Source organism: Equus asinus, chromosome 6, assembly GCF_041296235.1.
Source record: "Equus asinus isolate D_3611 breed Donkey chromosome 6, EquAss-T2T_v2, whole genome shotgun sequence".
Lineage (NCBI taxonomy): Eukaryota > Metazoa > Chordata > Mammalia > Perissodactyla > Equidae > Equus > Equus asinus.
The window spans coordinates 75764615-75781746 of record NC_091795.1 but is presented as its reverse complement, the minus strand read 5'-3'; the positions used below and the strand labels follow the sequence as shown (position 1 = coordinate 75781746).

General features: G+C 35.5%; 1 protein-coding gene across 4 annotated transcripts in view; it reads left to right on the top strand.

Annotated features, from left to right (window-relative positions):
- Positions 1 to 17132, top strand: part of SPAST (spastin) — a 69461-nt gene that overhangs the window by 32281 nt on the left and 20048 nt on the right. For all 4 annotated transcript variants that reach the window (XM_044772212.2, XM_044772215.2, XM_044772214.2 and 1 more), the window contains 9 exons: positions 1552 to 1739; positions 2372 to 2505; positions 2791 to 2884; positions 11474 to 11548; positions 12567 to 12638; positions 13969 to 14044; positions 14271 to 14362; positions 14510 to 14589; positions 16776 to 16818. In XM_044772212.2, coding sequence (XP_044628147.1) covers positions 1552 to 1739; positions 2372 to 2505; positions 2791 to 2884; positions 11474 to 11548; positions 12567 to 12638; positions 13969 to 14044; positions 14271 to 14362; positions 14510 to 14589; positions 16776 to 16818 — 854 coding nt within the window. The remainder of the gene's footprint in view (positions 1 to 1551; positions 1740 to 2371; positions 2506 to 2790; positions 2885 to 11473; positions 11549 to 12566; positions 12639 to 13968; positions 14045 to 14270; positions 14363 to 14509; positions 14590 to 16775; positions 16819 to 17132) is intronic.

Genomic DNA, 17132 nt, shown 5'->3' with positions numbered 1-17132 from the left:
TCTCTAAATAAGCTAATTTCTTACACCAATTGACAGTCCTTTGTTTCCTTAAACCATATTAAGGAATTTGATGACAAAAGCAAAAATAATGCTTTTGTCTTTTCTCTTGGCTACTCTAATTTGCTGACTGATTTTTAACATTTGTCTTCACAGTAAACATTGATATTGATAAACTCTGATGTTTGTTAGATGGTATATAAAAATATTATTTAGAAGCAGTGGGATTTGAACATTTGAAAGTGTGCAGTTTATGTAGAAGAGCACTGTAGGGAGGTAGGTAGGTCAAATAAACTTTTAGACTTAATTGAAGGTGTTCTCTACATGTTTATTGACATATATACAGCACATCTTTATACTCTTTAAATTAAAATTGATTAACTTAAGAAGCTTTTGGTTGGTGCAGACTGTAGACTTTCATATTTTATAGTCCTTTTTTATTTTTTAGGAAGATTAGCCCTGAGCTAACTACTGCCAATCTTCCTCTTTTTGCTGAGGAAGACTGGTCCTGAGCTAACATCCATGCCCATCTTCCTCTATTTTATATGTGGGACGCCTACCACAGCATGGCTTTTTGCCAAGTGGTGCTGTGTCCACACCGGGATCTGAACCGGTGAACCTGGGCCACCGAGAAGCGCAACGTGCACACTTAACCACTGCGCCACCAGGCCAGAACTTTTTTTTTTTTTTTTTTTGAAGATTTTTATTTTTCCTTTTTCTCCCCAAAGTCCCCTGGTACATAGTTGCATATTGTTTTTAGTTGTGGGTCCTTCTAGTTGTGGCATGTGGGACGCCCCCTCAGCATGGCCTGATGAGCAGTGCCAGGTCCACGCCCAGGATTTGAACTGGCGAAACCCTGGGCTGCTGAAGTGGAGCACGTGAACTTAACCACTCGGCCATGGGGCCTGCCCCTTTTATAGTCTTAAAAGTTTAGGAGGGGGCTCACCTGGTGGCATAGTGGTTAAGTTCTCGTGCTCCACTTTGGTGGCCCAGGGTTCGCTGGTTCGGATCCTGGGTACGGACCTACACACCACTCATCAAGCCATGCGATAGTGGCATCCCAAATACAAAATAGAGGAAGATTGGCACAGATGTTAGCTCAGGGCCAGTCTTCCCCACACACACACAAAAAAAGTTTGAGACCAAGATAATGCTGTGCCTTTTTTCTTCTGTACAAGGTATCCCTAATGACTTTACTGCATTTTGTTTCTTCAGTGTTTGGCAGCTTTATTTGCTTGGTATCCTTTTTATGTCCTCCTCCTGTCCCCACAAATAAAATTGTTTCTTTTTATTATGAATACATATTCTTTATAAGAAAATTAGAATATACATCAGGAAAAGGAAAAACCTAAATAACCATAATCTTGTCTGACCAGTGACACCACCTGTGGACACCCTAATATATATTCTGATTAAAATCTTATTTTAAAATATTGGTGAAGTAAAAAAAATTATTAGCTTGGGTTTGCACATTTGTACTGGTCTTTATCATTACTTTTTATAATGTTTAGCCACAGTTTTCTAACCATGATGGTTTTACTTTTTCCTTGATAGAAAGTGGAGCTGTTCCGAAGAGAAAAGATCCCTTAACACACACTAGTAATTCACTGCCTCGTTCAAAAACAGTTATGAAAACTGGATCCACAGGTCTTTCGGGCCACCACAGAGCACCTAGTTGCAGTGGTTTATCCATGGTGTCTGGAGTGAGACAGGGACCTGGTCCTGCAACTGCCACTCATAAGGTATTTGAAGGCAATAACTTTAACTGCTATGCCTTTGCAAATAGAAAATTTTGAACATGTTATGCTTGCTTAAGTTTATTACAAGTACTTTATAATACCTTAGGGAATTGATAGGTTTCCACAAAGTTGCATATAATTTTTCCTTTTTTAAATCTACAGGAGCAACTTGCTATTAAAAAGCAAATCTTATTTTAACTACTTTTGGACCTATTTAGGTTCTTTATAGCAAGTTTGCTTATTCAGTCTGTTTCATATAATGCTATATATAGTTCATTTTAAATTTGATCTTTTAATTGTTTAAATCTATGTAAATATTTTATAACATTAAACATACCTAGAGTCTTCTTATAATTCTAACAAGGATCAAGATTATATGACTGTGTTGTTACAGAGCCTTTTTATTTTGTAGTAACTAAATCTCGTTAGATAAAATCCTCTATAAACCCACTTCATACCAAATGTAGTTCTGTAATGAATGCCCTGTTACCTTGAAGTAAATATATAATTTTTGGATTTTTATATTCTTTTCCCTATTTTTAAAGCTTTAATTCTGTGAACCTTAAGATTAATTCACTTGTGAAAAGTGTAAATGTTAGATTGTGTTTTCACGTTAAAGCTTTGTGTCCTTTCAGAGTACTCCAAAAACAAATAGAACAAATAAACCTTCTACCCCTACAACTGCTGCTCGAAAAAAGAAAGACTTGAAGAATTTTAGGAATGTGGACAGCAGCCTTGCTAACCTTATAATGAACGAAATTGTGGACAAGTAAGTTTTGCCATCTGAAGTGTTTTATTTTACAGTTTTGATTTTTGAATTTAATTTGTAAAATGTATCATGAGTGAAATAGATAATAAATACCTTGTCTGATTTACATATTTAATTTTTATGATGGTTTTAAATTACTGTAAATGTAGAAAACCATTGCTTTACTTGATTTAACAATAGTTTCACAGTTAACACAAAAATGACTGTTTCATAGAGCTTAAACTTCATATTATAACATCTGAAGCATATTTCTATTGTAGAGCTAACTGAAATTCTCTCTCTTAGTGGAACAGCTGTTAAATTTGATGATATTGCTGGCCAAGAGTTGGCAAAACAAGCATTACAAGAAATTGTTATTCTTCCTTCTTTGAGGCCTGAGGTAAGGACTTATGTTATCATTTTCCTATAACATCATCCATTACTGAATCCGTAGTAGCGGTAAAGAAATGTTTCTGCTTTGCTAGAATGATTAATTCATATAATCATGTAACAGTAGATTTAATGTTTTTAAAAAGAAAAAACATTAGCAATTCATGTTGACTAGTTATTATAGGAGAGGAGAATGACTATAAGGGTTCCTAATTCCCAGTCCAGTAACATTTATAGGAAAAGCAGGTAATAGGAAATAATCTGTATATCAAGCATTTAAAATTAAGAGACAGAAATCATACTGAAGAAAAGGGAAATTAAGATAAAATTATTCATTGAGTCTAAGTTTGAAGAACAATTTCTAATAAGATAAAATTATTCATTGAGTCTAAGTTTGAAGAACAATTTCTAAAAGAATTATTTTCAAGGCTATTAAGTCATCAAAGTAAGTATAGAGCCAGTGAATGATGGGTAGGGACCTAACCTTCCATCCCATAGTTTTAGATTCACTAAAGAAGTTAGGTAGTCTTAGTAATTGATAATAAATACTGAATTTTCCATACTTAGCACTGTTTTGGATTTTCACAATTCACAGTTTATATATTTGATGCTGTTCTGATAATGTTGCAAAAAATAAATCTGAGAATCCACTTCTGGATCACTTATTTCTCTTCTCCCTGAACCTTCAAGGCTTATCAACCCATTTACAAAATCTAGTGGAAATAGATGTTTTATGGCAACTGTACTGGAACTTACTGAATATTTTTTGTTTGCTTGCTTTATATTACTTCTTACTTATTCTAAGTAGCTATGTACATGAAATCACTGGTTTGTTATACTGATTGAACTTTTACTAGTACACAATAAAATAATTAGAGAATTATTAAAATAGAAAGCATTTGTCCTTACATGAACCAGATTTATCTGTTGTACCACTTCAGGCCACATTTGGGTAAACATATTGTAGCTTATATAGTGGGCTAACTTTTTGCTGGAGTTATAGAAGAGTAGTAAATGCAGTAGACTGAGTATTGACAAAAAATGCTTACTGAAAGGATTCACACAATTGTAGACCTGAAAAAGATCTTAACAGTCATTTAGTCCATTGATAAAGAAAGTCCTGGGACTGGCCTTGTGGCCTACTGGTGGTGAAGTTCAGTGCTCTCCACTTTGGTGGCCCGGGTTCGCAGGTTCGAATCCTAGGCATGGGTCTCCACCACTTGTCAGCCATGCTGTGGTGGTGACCCACATATAAAATAGAGGAAGATTGGCACAGATGTTAACTCAGGGCTAATCTTCTTCAGGAAAAGAGAAGAAACTAGTCCCAAGAGCTAAAATTACCTGCTCAAGGTTATAGTTAAGTAATAGAACTAGGAAATGAAATAAAAAATAAGATTCCTAAGAATAGAACTGCCTCCTCAATGCTTTAGCTGCCACCTAATAATTAAGTGTAGGTTTTAGTATTTATTAAGTCCCATTCTTTTTAGGGTAGAGAAACATACCTAAAATTGTGAAGGCAGGGTAGCAGTTAAGTTCACATGTTCCCCTTTGGCAGCCCGGGGTTCACCAGTTCAGATCCTGGATGCGGACCTATGCATCACTCATCAAGCCATGCTGTGGCAGGTGTCCCACATATAAAATAGTGGAAGATGGGCATGGACGTTAGCTCAGGGCCAATCTTCTTGAGGAAAAAGAGGAGGATTGGTGGTGGATATTAGCTCAGGGCTAATCTTCCTCAAAAAAAAAAAAAAAGAAAATTGTGAAGGTAGTTACTAAGGAAATATTTGGACCGTGCTAGAAGTCAGCTTTTGCTTTACCCCATACCTTTAGAGAACACATTTTTCCACTTTTCACTTTAGAACTTTATTATTTTTGAGTAATAATCCTATAAAACTAATTCTTTATTTTTTTAATTTATTATCTATTAACTTGATGAACCCTTAGCTCCATTATACCACACATTCCCTACCCCATACTCCCAGTATAGTTATATCACAGCTGTAAGTTAAATCAATATTCAGTGCTTATCAATATTATTCACTACCAAGTCAAGTAGAGTACTATGTTATTTTGTTCTTGTATAGCTTCCCCCCCCCCGCAGAGTAGATAATTGTGTGTGTGTTGGGGGGGGGGGTTATTTGCTTAGTTTTCAACTTAGCAAATGATAATTTTTCCTCCACCATTTCAGTCCAATTTTCCACATGGTCAAACCAATCCAAAAATCTGTTTAGCTCATTTCTTTTTTCTTAGAACCCCTTTTCTAGAATTGCCTTCTTCTATTCCATTCAAGACCAGTTGCTCTCTATGCCAGTTTTAAAGCCATTTTGTAATCTCTCTTCACCATCATCATGGGACTTTCCTTTGTCTTTCTACTATGTTGGATCTCTTGGGTGTTTTTGGATTCTGTATTTTCTACTTTCACAGTTTATTTTCTCATTTTGATATCATCCATCCTCCAGTAAGTTCCTGAAAAAGGGTCATGTGAGGCAATTTTTTGAGATTTCACATATCTCAAAATATATATATTTTACCATCTTCCCCTGTTGATAATTTGATTGGATGTCAACATTTAGGTTGGAAATTATTTTCCCTTAGCATTTTAAAATCATCATCTGTTGTATTCTAGCTTCCAGTGTTGCTTTGTATTAGTTACAAAGGATCAAGAATCAGAAAAGCGATGGACTTATTTTTATTTCTCAAAGTTTTGGGGATCTTCTCTTTATCCTTGCTGTTCTGATATTTTATGATTTACTTGATGCATTTTCTTTTTCTCATTTTTTTTCTTAGTGGGTGCCTTTCTGAATATCCTCCAGTTCTGAAAAAGGTTCTAGAATTCTTTGTTTCCCATTACTATCTTTGTTTCATGTTTCTAAAAAAATTTTAAGATAGTTATTAAACCCTACTGAATTGGTCTTCTAATTTTTTTCTTTCCTCTTTGGTCTTCGTTTCTTTGTCCTTTGTTGTGCTTGCTGGGAGATTTCATCAAATTTATTTTCCAACTATTTCCCTGAAATTTCGGATAATATATCTTAGCTTCTGAGAACTCTTCCTAGTCCTTTGATCCTTTTCTTTGCTTCCTATTCTTGTTTCATGGATGCAGTCTCTTCCTTTATGTTTCTAAGAGTATTAATTATAGCTTTCGTGAAGTCTTTTTTACGACATTCTTTGTTTCTTCTTTTTTTTCTTTTAACTCTTTTTTTTTTTAAAGATTGGCACCTGAGCTAACTAACAACTGTTGCCAATCTTCTTTTTTTTTTCCTTTCTGCTTTTTCTCCCCAAATCACCCCAGTATATAGTTGTATATTTTAGTTGTGGATCCTTCTAGTTGTAGTACATGGGACGCCACCTCAATGTGGCCTGATAAGTGGTGCCATGTCCGCGTCCAGGATCCGAACTAGAGAAACCCTGGGCCGCCATAGCAGAGTGCGTGAACTAAACCACTCGGCCACAGAGCCGGCCCCACTTTTAACTCTTTTATATTGGAAGCTTCTCTCAAATATCTGATTATCGTGGTTTTCCATTCATGCTAGAGATAAACAATAAAAATGTTGATTAGCAACTCTATACAGATATGTAGAGCTTGTTGACTAGTAGGAACTTGATGATCATGGAATGATCAAGCAGTAAGTCTGCTGTTTATTTGGTTTCTCCAAATGACTGTAGCTGTAGCTCTTTGTTTTAGGGGTTATTCAGATTCTTTAGAAAAGAATTTTCTGGTCACTGTTTTAGAGAATATAATCTTGACTATTGGTGTTCTAGAAGAGGGGTGGGAGAAATGACCTAGTTTTCTATCAGATCAAACCAATGACGTTACTGTTTTGATAGGTCAAAAATAGTTGAATACCTTTGTTTACAGATGATGTGATTGTCAGTGTAAAAAAAAAAAGCCCAAAAATTAAAAATAAAATCCCCCAGAACTAATAAGTGATTGTAGCAGAGTTGCAGGATACAAAGTTAATATACAAAAGTTACTTGCTTCCTTAAATACCAGCAATGAACAATTGGAATTTTTTTTCTTCTCCCCAAAGCCCCCCAGTACATAGTTGTATATTCTAGTTGTATTTCCTTGTTGTTCTGCTGTGTAGGACGCCGCCTTAGCATGGCTTGATGAGTGGTCGTCGGTCCGTGCCCAGGATCTGAACCAGTGAAACCCTGGGTCACTGAAGCGGAGCACACAAACTTAACCACTTAGCCACAGAGCCAGCCCCAACAATTGGAATTTGAAATTAAAAACACAATACCATTTACATTAACACCAAAAAATACTTAGGTATAAATCTAACAAAATATATCATACAACATCTACATAAGGAAAACTATAAAACTGATGAAAGAAATCAAAGATCTAGGTAAATGGAGAGACACTCCACATAAATGGGTAGGAAGACTCAATATTATCAAAGTATAGAGATTTAACACAATCTCAGTCAAGACTCCACTCAGTTATCTTGTGGATATTGACAGATTGATTCTAAAGTTTATATGGAGAGACAAAAGACTCAGATGAGCCAAGGAAGGAGAAGAACAAAGTAGGAGAGCTGACACTACCTTCATTCAAGGCCTACTATAAAGCTACAGTAATCCTGCAGCATTATTCACAATAGGCCAGACATGCAGACATCTTAAGTGTTCGTTGATAGATGAATAGATAAATATAATGGAAGATTATTTAGTCATAAAAAGGAAGGAAATCCTTCCATTTGCAACAATATGGGTGGACCTTGAGAGCATTATGCTAAGTGAAATAAGTCAGAGAAACAAATACTGTATGGGCAAATCTTCCTTATATGTGGAATCTAAAAGCATGGAACTTATAGAAACGGAATAGAATGATGATTGCCAAGGGCTGAGGGGTGGGGGAAATGAGATGTTGGTCAAAGGGTACAAACTTTCAGTTTTAAGTTGAGTAAGGTCTGGGGATCTAATGTATAGAATGGTGACTATAGTTAACAATACTGTATTGTAACATACTGTATTGTATATTGCTATGAGAGTAGAGCTTTAATGTTCTCACCATAACAACAACAAAATGGTGATTGTGTGAGGTGAAGCATGTGTTAACTAACCTTATTGTGGTAGACATTTTGTAATATACGTGTGTGTCAGTCATCACATTGTACACCTTCAACTTACATAATGTTATGTCAATTATATTTCTCAATAAAGCTAGAAAAATATTTAAAAATGAAGAAGTGCTACAATAATCAAGACAGTATGTCATTGGCGACAGCATCATAATAGACAAATAGATCAATAGAACAGAATAGAGAGCCCAGTAACAGACCCATGCAAATGTAGTCAACTGATCTTTGACAAAGGAGCAAAGGCAATTTGATGGAGAAAGGATAGCCTTTTCCACAAATGGTGCTGGAACAACTGGATATCCACATGCAAAAAACTGTAACTAGGGCCAGCCCTGGTGCTTAGTGGTTAAGTTCAGTGTGCTCTGCTTCAGCAGCCTGGAGTTTCTGGGTGTGGACCTACACCACTCATCAGTGTGGCAGTGGCTCACATACAAAATAGAGGAAGATTGGCTACAGATGTTAGCTCAGGGCAAATCTTCCTCAGCAAAAAAGAAAAAAGAAAAAAAGAATCTAGACACATACTTCACACTTTTCATAAAAATTAATTCAAAGTTGGTCACAGGCCTAAGTATAAAAGGCAAACTAAACTGTAAAACTCCAGAAGATAACATAGGAGAAAGTCTAGGCGATCTTTGGTTTGACAAGAACTTATTGGTGATCCTTGAAATAAAAAAATTAGTAAGTTGAAGTTCATTAAAATTAAAAACTTCTCTCTAAAAGACGTTGTTAAAAGAATGAAAAGACAAGCCACAGACTGGGACAAAATTTTTGTAAAACATATAATAAAGGACTGGTATCTAAAATATACAAAGAACTCTTAAAACTCGACAAGAGGAAAACAAACAACCCAACTAAAACATGGGTAAAAGATCTGAACAGACACTTTACCAAAGAAGAGATACAGATGTCAAACAGGCATATGAAGAAATGCTCAATATCGTTCATCATTAGGGAATTGCGAGCTAAACAACAGTATGATATCACTACATACTTATTAGGATGGCTAAAATTCAAAACACTGACAGCAGCAAATGCTGATGAGGATGTAAAGCAGCAGGAACTCTCATTCACTGCTGGTTGGGAAGGCAAAATGGTACAGCCACTTTGGAAGACATTTTGACACACTCTTACAAAACTAAACATACTCTTAACCATGCTATCCAGCAATCATGCTCCTTAATATTTATCCAAGTGAATCAAAAACTTAATATCCACACAAAAACCTGCACATGAATGTTTATAGCTGCTTTATTTGTAATTGCCAAAACTTGAAAGCAGCCAAGATGTCCTTCAATAAGTGGTAAATGGATAAACAAACTGTGGTATATCCGTGTAATGAAATACTATTTAGCACTAAAAAGAAATGAGCTATCAAGCTGTGAAAATACATAGAAGAACCTTAAGTGCACATTGCTAAATCAAAGAAGCTAATCTAAAAAGGCTGAAACAGGGCAGCCTCAGTGGCCTAGTGGTTAAGTTCAGTGTGCTCCGCTTCAGTGGCCTGGGGTTCCGTTTATAGGTGGGGACCTACACTGCTCATCTGTCAGTGGCCATGCTGTGGTGGCAGCTCGGATACAAATAAAAAAAAGAGAGGAAGATTGGCAGCGGATGTTAGCTCAAGGTGAATCTTCCTCAAGAAAAGTAAATAAAAAGGCTAATACTGTACAATTCCAACTATATGGCATTCTGGAATGGCAAAACTATGGAGACAGTAAAAAGATCAATGGTTGCTAGGGGTGCATGGGAAGGGAGGAAGGGATGAATAGATGGAGCACAGGGGATTTTTTAGGGCAGTGAGACTATTCTGTATGGTACTTTAATGGTAGATGCATGACACAAATAGTGAACCTTAATGTAAACTGTAGACTTTAATAATAATGTATCCATTTGGTTCATTGGTTGTAGTAAAAATGTACCATACTAATGCAAGATGTTAATAATAGGGGAAATTGGGGAGGTGAGGAGTTATATGGGAACTCTCTGTACTTTCCATTCAATTTTCTATAGACCTAAAACCACTCAAAACAGTAAAATATTTTTTTAAAAGTTGAATATCAGCCACTTTATATGATTCAGCTTAAAAGTACATAGACTTTCACTATTAAGTAAGTCTTATCATTCTGGTGCTTCTCCCTTGCCTCCTGCCATGCCTGGTGTCCCTGAGTCTGGAGCCTCTGGTTTAATTTCTCTAGAGAATAAAATGTCTGCCTCTTTTGGTTGTGGAAGAGGAGTACTTGCCTGAGTGCTCTTGGTGGGGGCAGGAACATGGGTTTAGTTGTTCCTCTTCAGTAATCCCCCCTTGTCCATGGAAGATATGTTCCAAGACCCCCGAAACTGCAGATAGTGCGGAACCCTATATATACTATGTTTTTTAAATACATACATACCTATGATAAAGTTTAATTTGTAAACTAGGCACAGTAAAAGATTAAGAACAATGATAATAAAATAGAATAATTATAACAATATACTGTAATAAAAGTTACCATAGATCTTAGCAACCTCAGCATATGATTTTTTTCTTTTCCCTATCTAGTCAAGAACTTTCACCTTTTCACTTAAATGAATCACTTTACAGTTTCTCTTTGGCATATCCGAATTGCCACCATCACTACTTTTGCAGTTTGGGGCCATTATTAAGTAAAATAGGGATTTCTTGAACACAACTACTGCGATAATGGGGCAGTTGATCTGATAACCGAGAGGACTACTAAGTGACTGATAGGCAGGTAGCGTGTACAGTGTGGATACACTGGACAAAGGGATGATTCACGTCCCGAGTGGACGGTTCGAGATTTCATCACGCTACTCACAACAGTGTGCAATTCAAAACTTATGAATTGTTTATTTCTGGAATTTTCCGTTTAGTATTTTTGGACCCCAGTTGATCGTGGGCAACTGAAACCGTGGAATGTGAAACCACAGATAAGCAGGGGACTACTGTGCACGCTTTCAGTCAAGTCCTCTTTTTCTGGCTGCGTACCTTACTGCTGCTTTCTCTGGTACCTGATGCTCCAGTTCCTGAGCTTTTCCAGGGTTTTTTCCCTCACACCACCTTACTCCTAGTATCTGGGTGTCCCTTCACAAGCAGGCACTTAGGTTTTAGCTCCCTCAGCTCTGCTAAGTAGTTTACCACACTTTATCAGTTCTCCATCTACAAAAATTTATTGTATCCTCTGTTGTCTCCTTTCTTAGTCTTTATGGTTTGAAGATTTACCTTTTTTGTTCATTTACTATTATTTTGGTGAGATTTCTAAAGTAAGTAGAGAGGCATACCTGTGTTCAATATGTCTTAGTTAACCAGTCTGCTTTCATTTTGATCCATGAGGATTTTGTCTTCTATTTTTAATAGTTATGTTAATTTTATTATGTGTTCTCTTTAGAGCTCTGAGAAGCTCTGTTTGGGAGGATGCTACTGAAAAATGGTGCTTTTTAGGTGACAAATAATGCTTAAAATGTCTGGAAAAAGTTGTCTTCAGAATCATAATTGTGAACTAAAGTATATATTTTTTAAGTTGTTCACAGGGCTTAGAGCTCCTGCCAGAGGTTTGTTACTCTTTGGTCCACCTGGAAATGGGAAAACAATGCTGGTAAGAATTCTTTTTAAATTTGAATGTTCTATTGAGATATTAGAGATAATAATATGGAAAAAAGAAACTTTATATGGTCCCTGAGTCTATTATTTATGATTTGCTTTTTGCTATATTTCTCTAAAGTTTTTAACTACTTTTCAGTGATGAAGTAGATGGAAAACCATATATGTTATCCTCAATGGTATGATTTGGGCTGGTTAAATTTGACAGTGTAATTTTCATTATTTTCCTAAGTTAAATACTAAAATTTTTACCTTTGAAGAGGTATCTTCCTAACCTTTGATTTTTTACTATCTTAGCAGCCTTATTTAAATAATCAGTATGAAACAAATTTTTTTCAATATTCTTTTGCCAGAAGTTTTTTTTAAAGATTGGCGCCTGAGCTAACAACTGTTGCCGATCTTCTTCTTCTTTTTTTTAATTTTATTTTTCTCCCCAAAGCCCCCCAGTACATAGTTGTATATTCTAGTTGTGAGTACCTCTGGTTGTGGCATGTGGGACGCTGCCTCAGCATGGCCTCGTGAGCAGTGCCATGTCTGAGCCCAGGATCTGAACCACCAAAACCCTGGGCTGCCAAAGCAGAGTGCGCGAACTTAACCACTTGCCCAAGGGGCCAGCCCTGCCAGAAGTTTTTACGAGGTTCTGGATACCTCTTTCCCCTGCACAGCTGTTCTAGAGGGAAAAAGTAAAGAGGGCAAGAGGCTAACTGTTTTCCTTAGCTGCTTATCTTTCTCTAACCCGTTATCTTTCTACAAGTGGAAGAGAATAACCCTCTTCTGTTTTTTTAACCTCTCTCTATCCATTCTCTCTTAGAAAAAAGGAGAGTGGAAGGAAGCACAACTCTTCTAGAACTTTTCCTCTTTGCTGAGAAGGAACACATTGGTTGCCACATACTAGGAATTGTGTCATATATTAACATTTTTAGAAAGTCTTTTCTAGTACTTAAAATGATCAAATGTGGTTTATAAAGCAAGACATTGAACTAATATAATATTTGCCCTTGTGATTTTTAAAGGCTAAAGCAGTAGCTGCAGAATCTAATGCAACCTTCTTTAATATAAGTGCTGCAAGTTTAACTTCAAAATATGTGAGTGTTCTTTTTCCAGTAATGTCATATTTTATGGTTACTGTCTGAATATTACTGTGTTAAGTATAAATGGTAATAACATTATACAAAAATGTTTTTCTGTGAGTTTTATATCTATTTAGACATGATGAATATCACTCTTCAAAGCAGAAAGTTATGTGTATTTGTTAGGCTCTTTAAAAACTAGAATTCTGCTGTTGAAGACCATTAGTTTGCTGGGGCTGTGTAACAAAGCACCAGAAACTGACTGGCTTAAAGAGCAGAAATTTGTTGTCTCACAGTTTGGGAGGCTGAAAGTCCAAGATCAATTTTGTGAAGTTGTTAAAAGTAACATATGATACCCCTTTGCCTAGTCACATTTTGCTTCCTATATGAAATGTTATAAGTAAAATTGTTATTAGAGTAGGTTTACCCACATTTTGTTCACATAATATAATGGAAAATACTGTCTTGGAAGTTAAGAGATAGGGATTCCAACCTAACTTTTACATGCTGAGCTGGCCTTGAAAAGTATCTCCTTTAGGCCTTACTTCATCTATAAAGTGTTGATGTCGTAAGAGGTCATCTCTTGTGGTTCCTTTCAGCTCTGGGAATATTTGTTTTGATGATTCTAAATCTGAGGTCATTCTTTTCTTTTTAATGAAATTTTCAATAAAAAGAATAGATGTGACCTAGAGGACAGAAGACTTTTTACAGTAGATTACCCCAAACCTCCTAAACCTTTTATTAGATGCTTTGGAGCATAGAAGGATTTTAGTATAGTGTCTCAGACTCTGGGAATATCTCAGGGGGTGTTCATAGACCTCTAGGCTACCTATAAAAATTTTAATATTGATTGCCAGTGATATTGTGAGAATGAGATTTCAAGGTGTTCTTAATAGAGCAAGTTTTGTTTAGGAGAGCACCTTCCAACTTATCTGCTTCTATAAGTATACCCTGCAACCTAGGGATTAAGGAATATGTGCTGTGTCTCTTTCTCTCCCGTAGTCTTCCCTCTTTTCATTAGTTATAGCCCTGACTAGTAGCTAATCTAGTCTCAAGTCTTAGGAATGCAGGGTGAAGCAAAACAGAGATATATTTTAGTTTTTAAAGTACTTACCAGACTATATTAAATAATAAATATAGTCTGTTTTCTAAAGTTATAAGATATGCTCACTTCGGTAGTACATACACTAAAATGATAAGGGACAATTCAATAACCTTCCCCTGCCAATTCCTTAAACCAAGTCTTTGCTTGTTGCAAAGAAAGGAAATTCCTGGGTTCTAGATTTTACAAGATAGAATAATGTTGCATTTTATGTGTGTAACAATGTATAATGACTTGTTTTAGGTGGGAGAAGGAGAGAAATTAGTGAGAGCTCTTTTTGCTGTGGCTCGAGAACTTCAACCTTCTATAATTTTTATAGGTAAGAACATGTGTTGCAACTAAGTTAACGGAACGTTTAAGAAATTTCCCTCTCCAAATATGAGAGGTATGTTAGGAAATATCATTCAGAAGGAAAGAATTTTAAAGAAGCACAGAGTTAGAGAGTAGGACCCACTATATTAATAACTTAAGTAGTAAATTAGACTAATCTCAGATAACTCACATAGCTTGGCTTTTAATTAGTCTTATCCTTGTATTTCCTCTAGATGAAGTTGATAGCCTTTTGTGTGAAAGAAGAGAAGGAGAACATGATGCTAGTAGACGTCTAAAAACTGAATTTCTAATAGAATTTGATGGTGTAAGTGTTATGATATTTTTAATGTGGTAGAATTTTAGTGTATATGTTTTCCTGTTAAATGACTCAAATTAGAAATACAGATATCTTTATTGTTTTTCTTTGTTATTACTTTATCTAAAAGTATTGAAAAAATTTTTTGGCTTATAGGTACAGTCTGCTGGAGATGACAGAGTACTTGTAATGGGTGCAACTAACAGGCCGCAAGAGCTTGATGAGGCTGTTCTCAGGTAGGGCGACTTACGTAGAAACACACACATTTATTACAGATACATTTACTCATGTGTTCATCTCAATATTTCTTTTTTCCTTCACTCTCAGTTCAAAGACTAAATTCATTATTTTCCTTCCTATATCCATCCTCTGGCCTCTTGTTCTCAACTAATGATTTTGAGGACAAGGCCAGCATGATATCAGGATAACCAGTCTTCACTTTATGCAAACGGCAAATTGCTTATTTCTTCTGGGTTGGATTAAATTATCTTCAAACTCCAAAATTGATTTTTACCCTCTTTTACTGGGCTCCATGAGAAGCTGATACAAGCAGGATTCATGGGAACGTGTTCTCTGTTCCTGTGTGTTTGAACAAATTTGTTCTCTTCCTCCTAGGAGGACAGTTTGACTCAGCATAAAATTCTTGGGCCTTGCTTTCTTTTCCTGAGGAATTTATAACATTGCTTCATTGTTTCTAAGATTGGATGTTACAGTGTCAAAGCCTGAAGCCAGTCTGCTTTTATACACATTTATGAATTAACTTGATTTTTTTTTCTTTACTGGATACAATTTTCAACCATTGAAATCTAGTTTTTTGAAAAATATGTTGATTGAACCGTGTTTATTTTTCCTTGAATTTGATGTTTGTTTGATAGTTTGGAACCTCCATTGTTTTGGGAAATTTATTTTGAATATGATCTTTAATTTTTTTTTCCTAATTTTTCTGCTGTTTCTTCCGTATACAATCTACATATTATGTGGCATCTTTTTTTCTTTCATATCTGTAAAATTTTCTTTCTAATCCTTTTTAACTCTTAGGTCTTTTTTGCTTTGTTTTGTCTGTTTTCCCAAGTTTGTTGTTGTTACTAACTGGGTTAGTTTCTAATCTCCTTTCTGCTGTTACTTTTGTAACCTTTGTGGTGGTATTCTTTTTCTTTTTCATTGCTTTCCTGATCTCACAATCCCATTTTTCATCTTCTTCAATTGTCTGATTTCCTTGAGCCTTCATATCTCATTGCCTTGAGCCTTTATATCTGATCGAGCTCTTGTTTCATAGAAGACTCTTTTTTCATTAAATTATTTTATTTCATGGAAAGATAATATGGTCACAATTTTAATTTGCCCTATGGCAAAATCTTCTTGTGCATGTTCTTCATTTTATTTTATATTATTGTATTCTTTTCCCTCTTTTTAATCATCTGTGTGCTTTTGTCTGTTTTGCTTATTATTTTTATTTGAATAAGGGGAGTTTTCTTGGAAAACTTAGTTTTAGAGGGATATTGTACGAGAAGAGCTGGAAAAGTGAGATACTGAGCATGTATCTTGAGTTGTCCTTTGAATGTCCTGGACTGGACTAACAGGCAATGTTCCTGACTCACAATAAAGCCCTACCTGATAAACAAGGGTATTGTGTGTAAGTAAGAGATGGGGTTGATTTAGTCTTCTTAAACTAAAAAGGATTAGTCACTACAAGACAGCTTGTCATCTTGCTAGACTGACTGATGTCTTCTTACAAAGATGATGTGTCTTTGAGTTTGTTGTTCAGCCTCTTCTTCCTTGCCATTTCCTCTCTACTCTCTAGGGTTCGCATGATCTACAGAGCCAGTCCTCACATGCTTGTTTAAATATGGGGAGCTTGGTTTTATTACCCCTCAGAGTGTGCTCTCTTGGTTTCCTTTGGAAAACTCTGTACTCTGACTGCGGTATCTAGAATTTGCATTGGTAGATCCTGTGTGTATCCTCCTTTGTCAGTGTAATTTCACTACCCCAGGAACCCCTTCTTCATACATTTTAGTTTCATAAATGTTACCTAGTTTCTTGATGGTGGAGTTTATTTTTCTGTTTGTTATCCTTGTTTGTTTTAGTTATTTTCAGTTTTAAGAAGACAGTTGAGATCTCTTTATTTCACTTCTTATACCAGATATTTTGTTTTGTTTTAAAATGTTATTGCTGTTAAAAACATACACATACATAAATGGTTAATTTAATTCTGACTATATTGAATTAAGGATTTTTGAATATTAACTAGAGAGTTTTAAAGGAGTAACTCTGAAAATAACTTTTCACATTGATGACGACTAAAATACGTCCAAATGCCTTGAGCATTATACTTAAAGCTTTTTTCTTGTCATTTGCTACTTGAACTGAGTTACCTTTAAATTCAAAACTGTATTTCTGAAATTGCTTAAATCCTTTTTTTTAGGCGTTTCACCAAACGGGTATATGTATCTTTGCCAAATGAGGAGGTATGTATTGTATGATTGAATTTTTTTTTAGGCAGAAACAAGAACTACTATCTTGACAATATTGAGTCTTCCAATCCGTGGTGCAGGCACGTTGGAAAACAGTTTGGCAATTTCTTAAAAAGATAGAAACATAGACTTACTGTAAGACACAACAATTCCATTCCTAAGAATGTACCCAAGAAAAATGAAAACTTGTCTATACAAAGTCATGTACAAGAATTTTTATAGCAGCATTATAAATAATAGCCAAGAACTGCAAACAATCTAAAATGTTCATCATTTGGTGAATGGATAAACAAATATGGTATATCCAT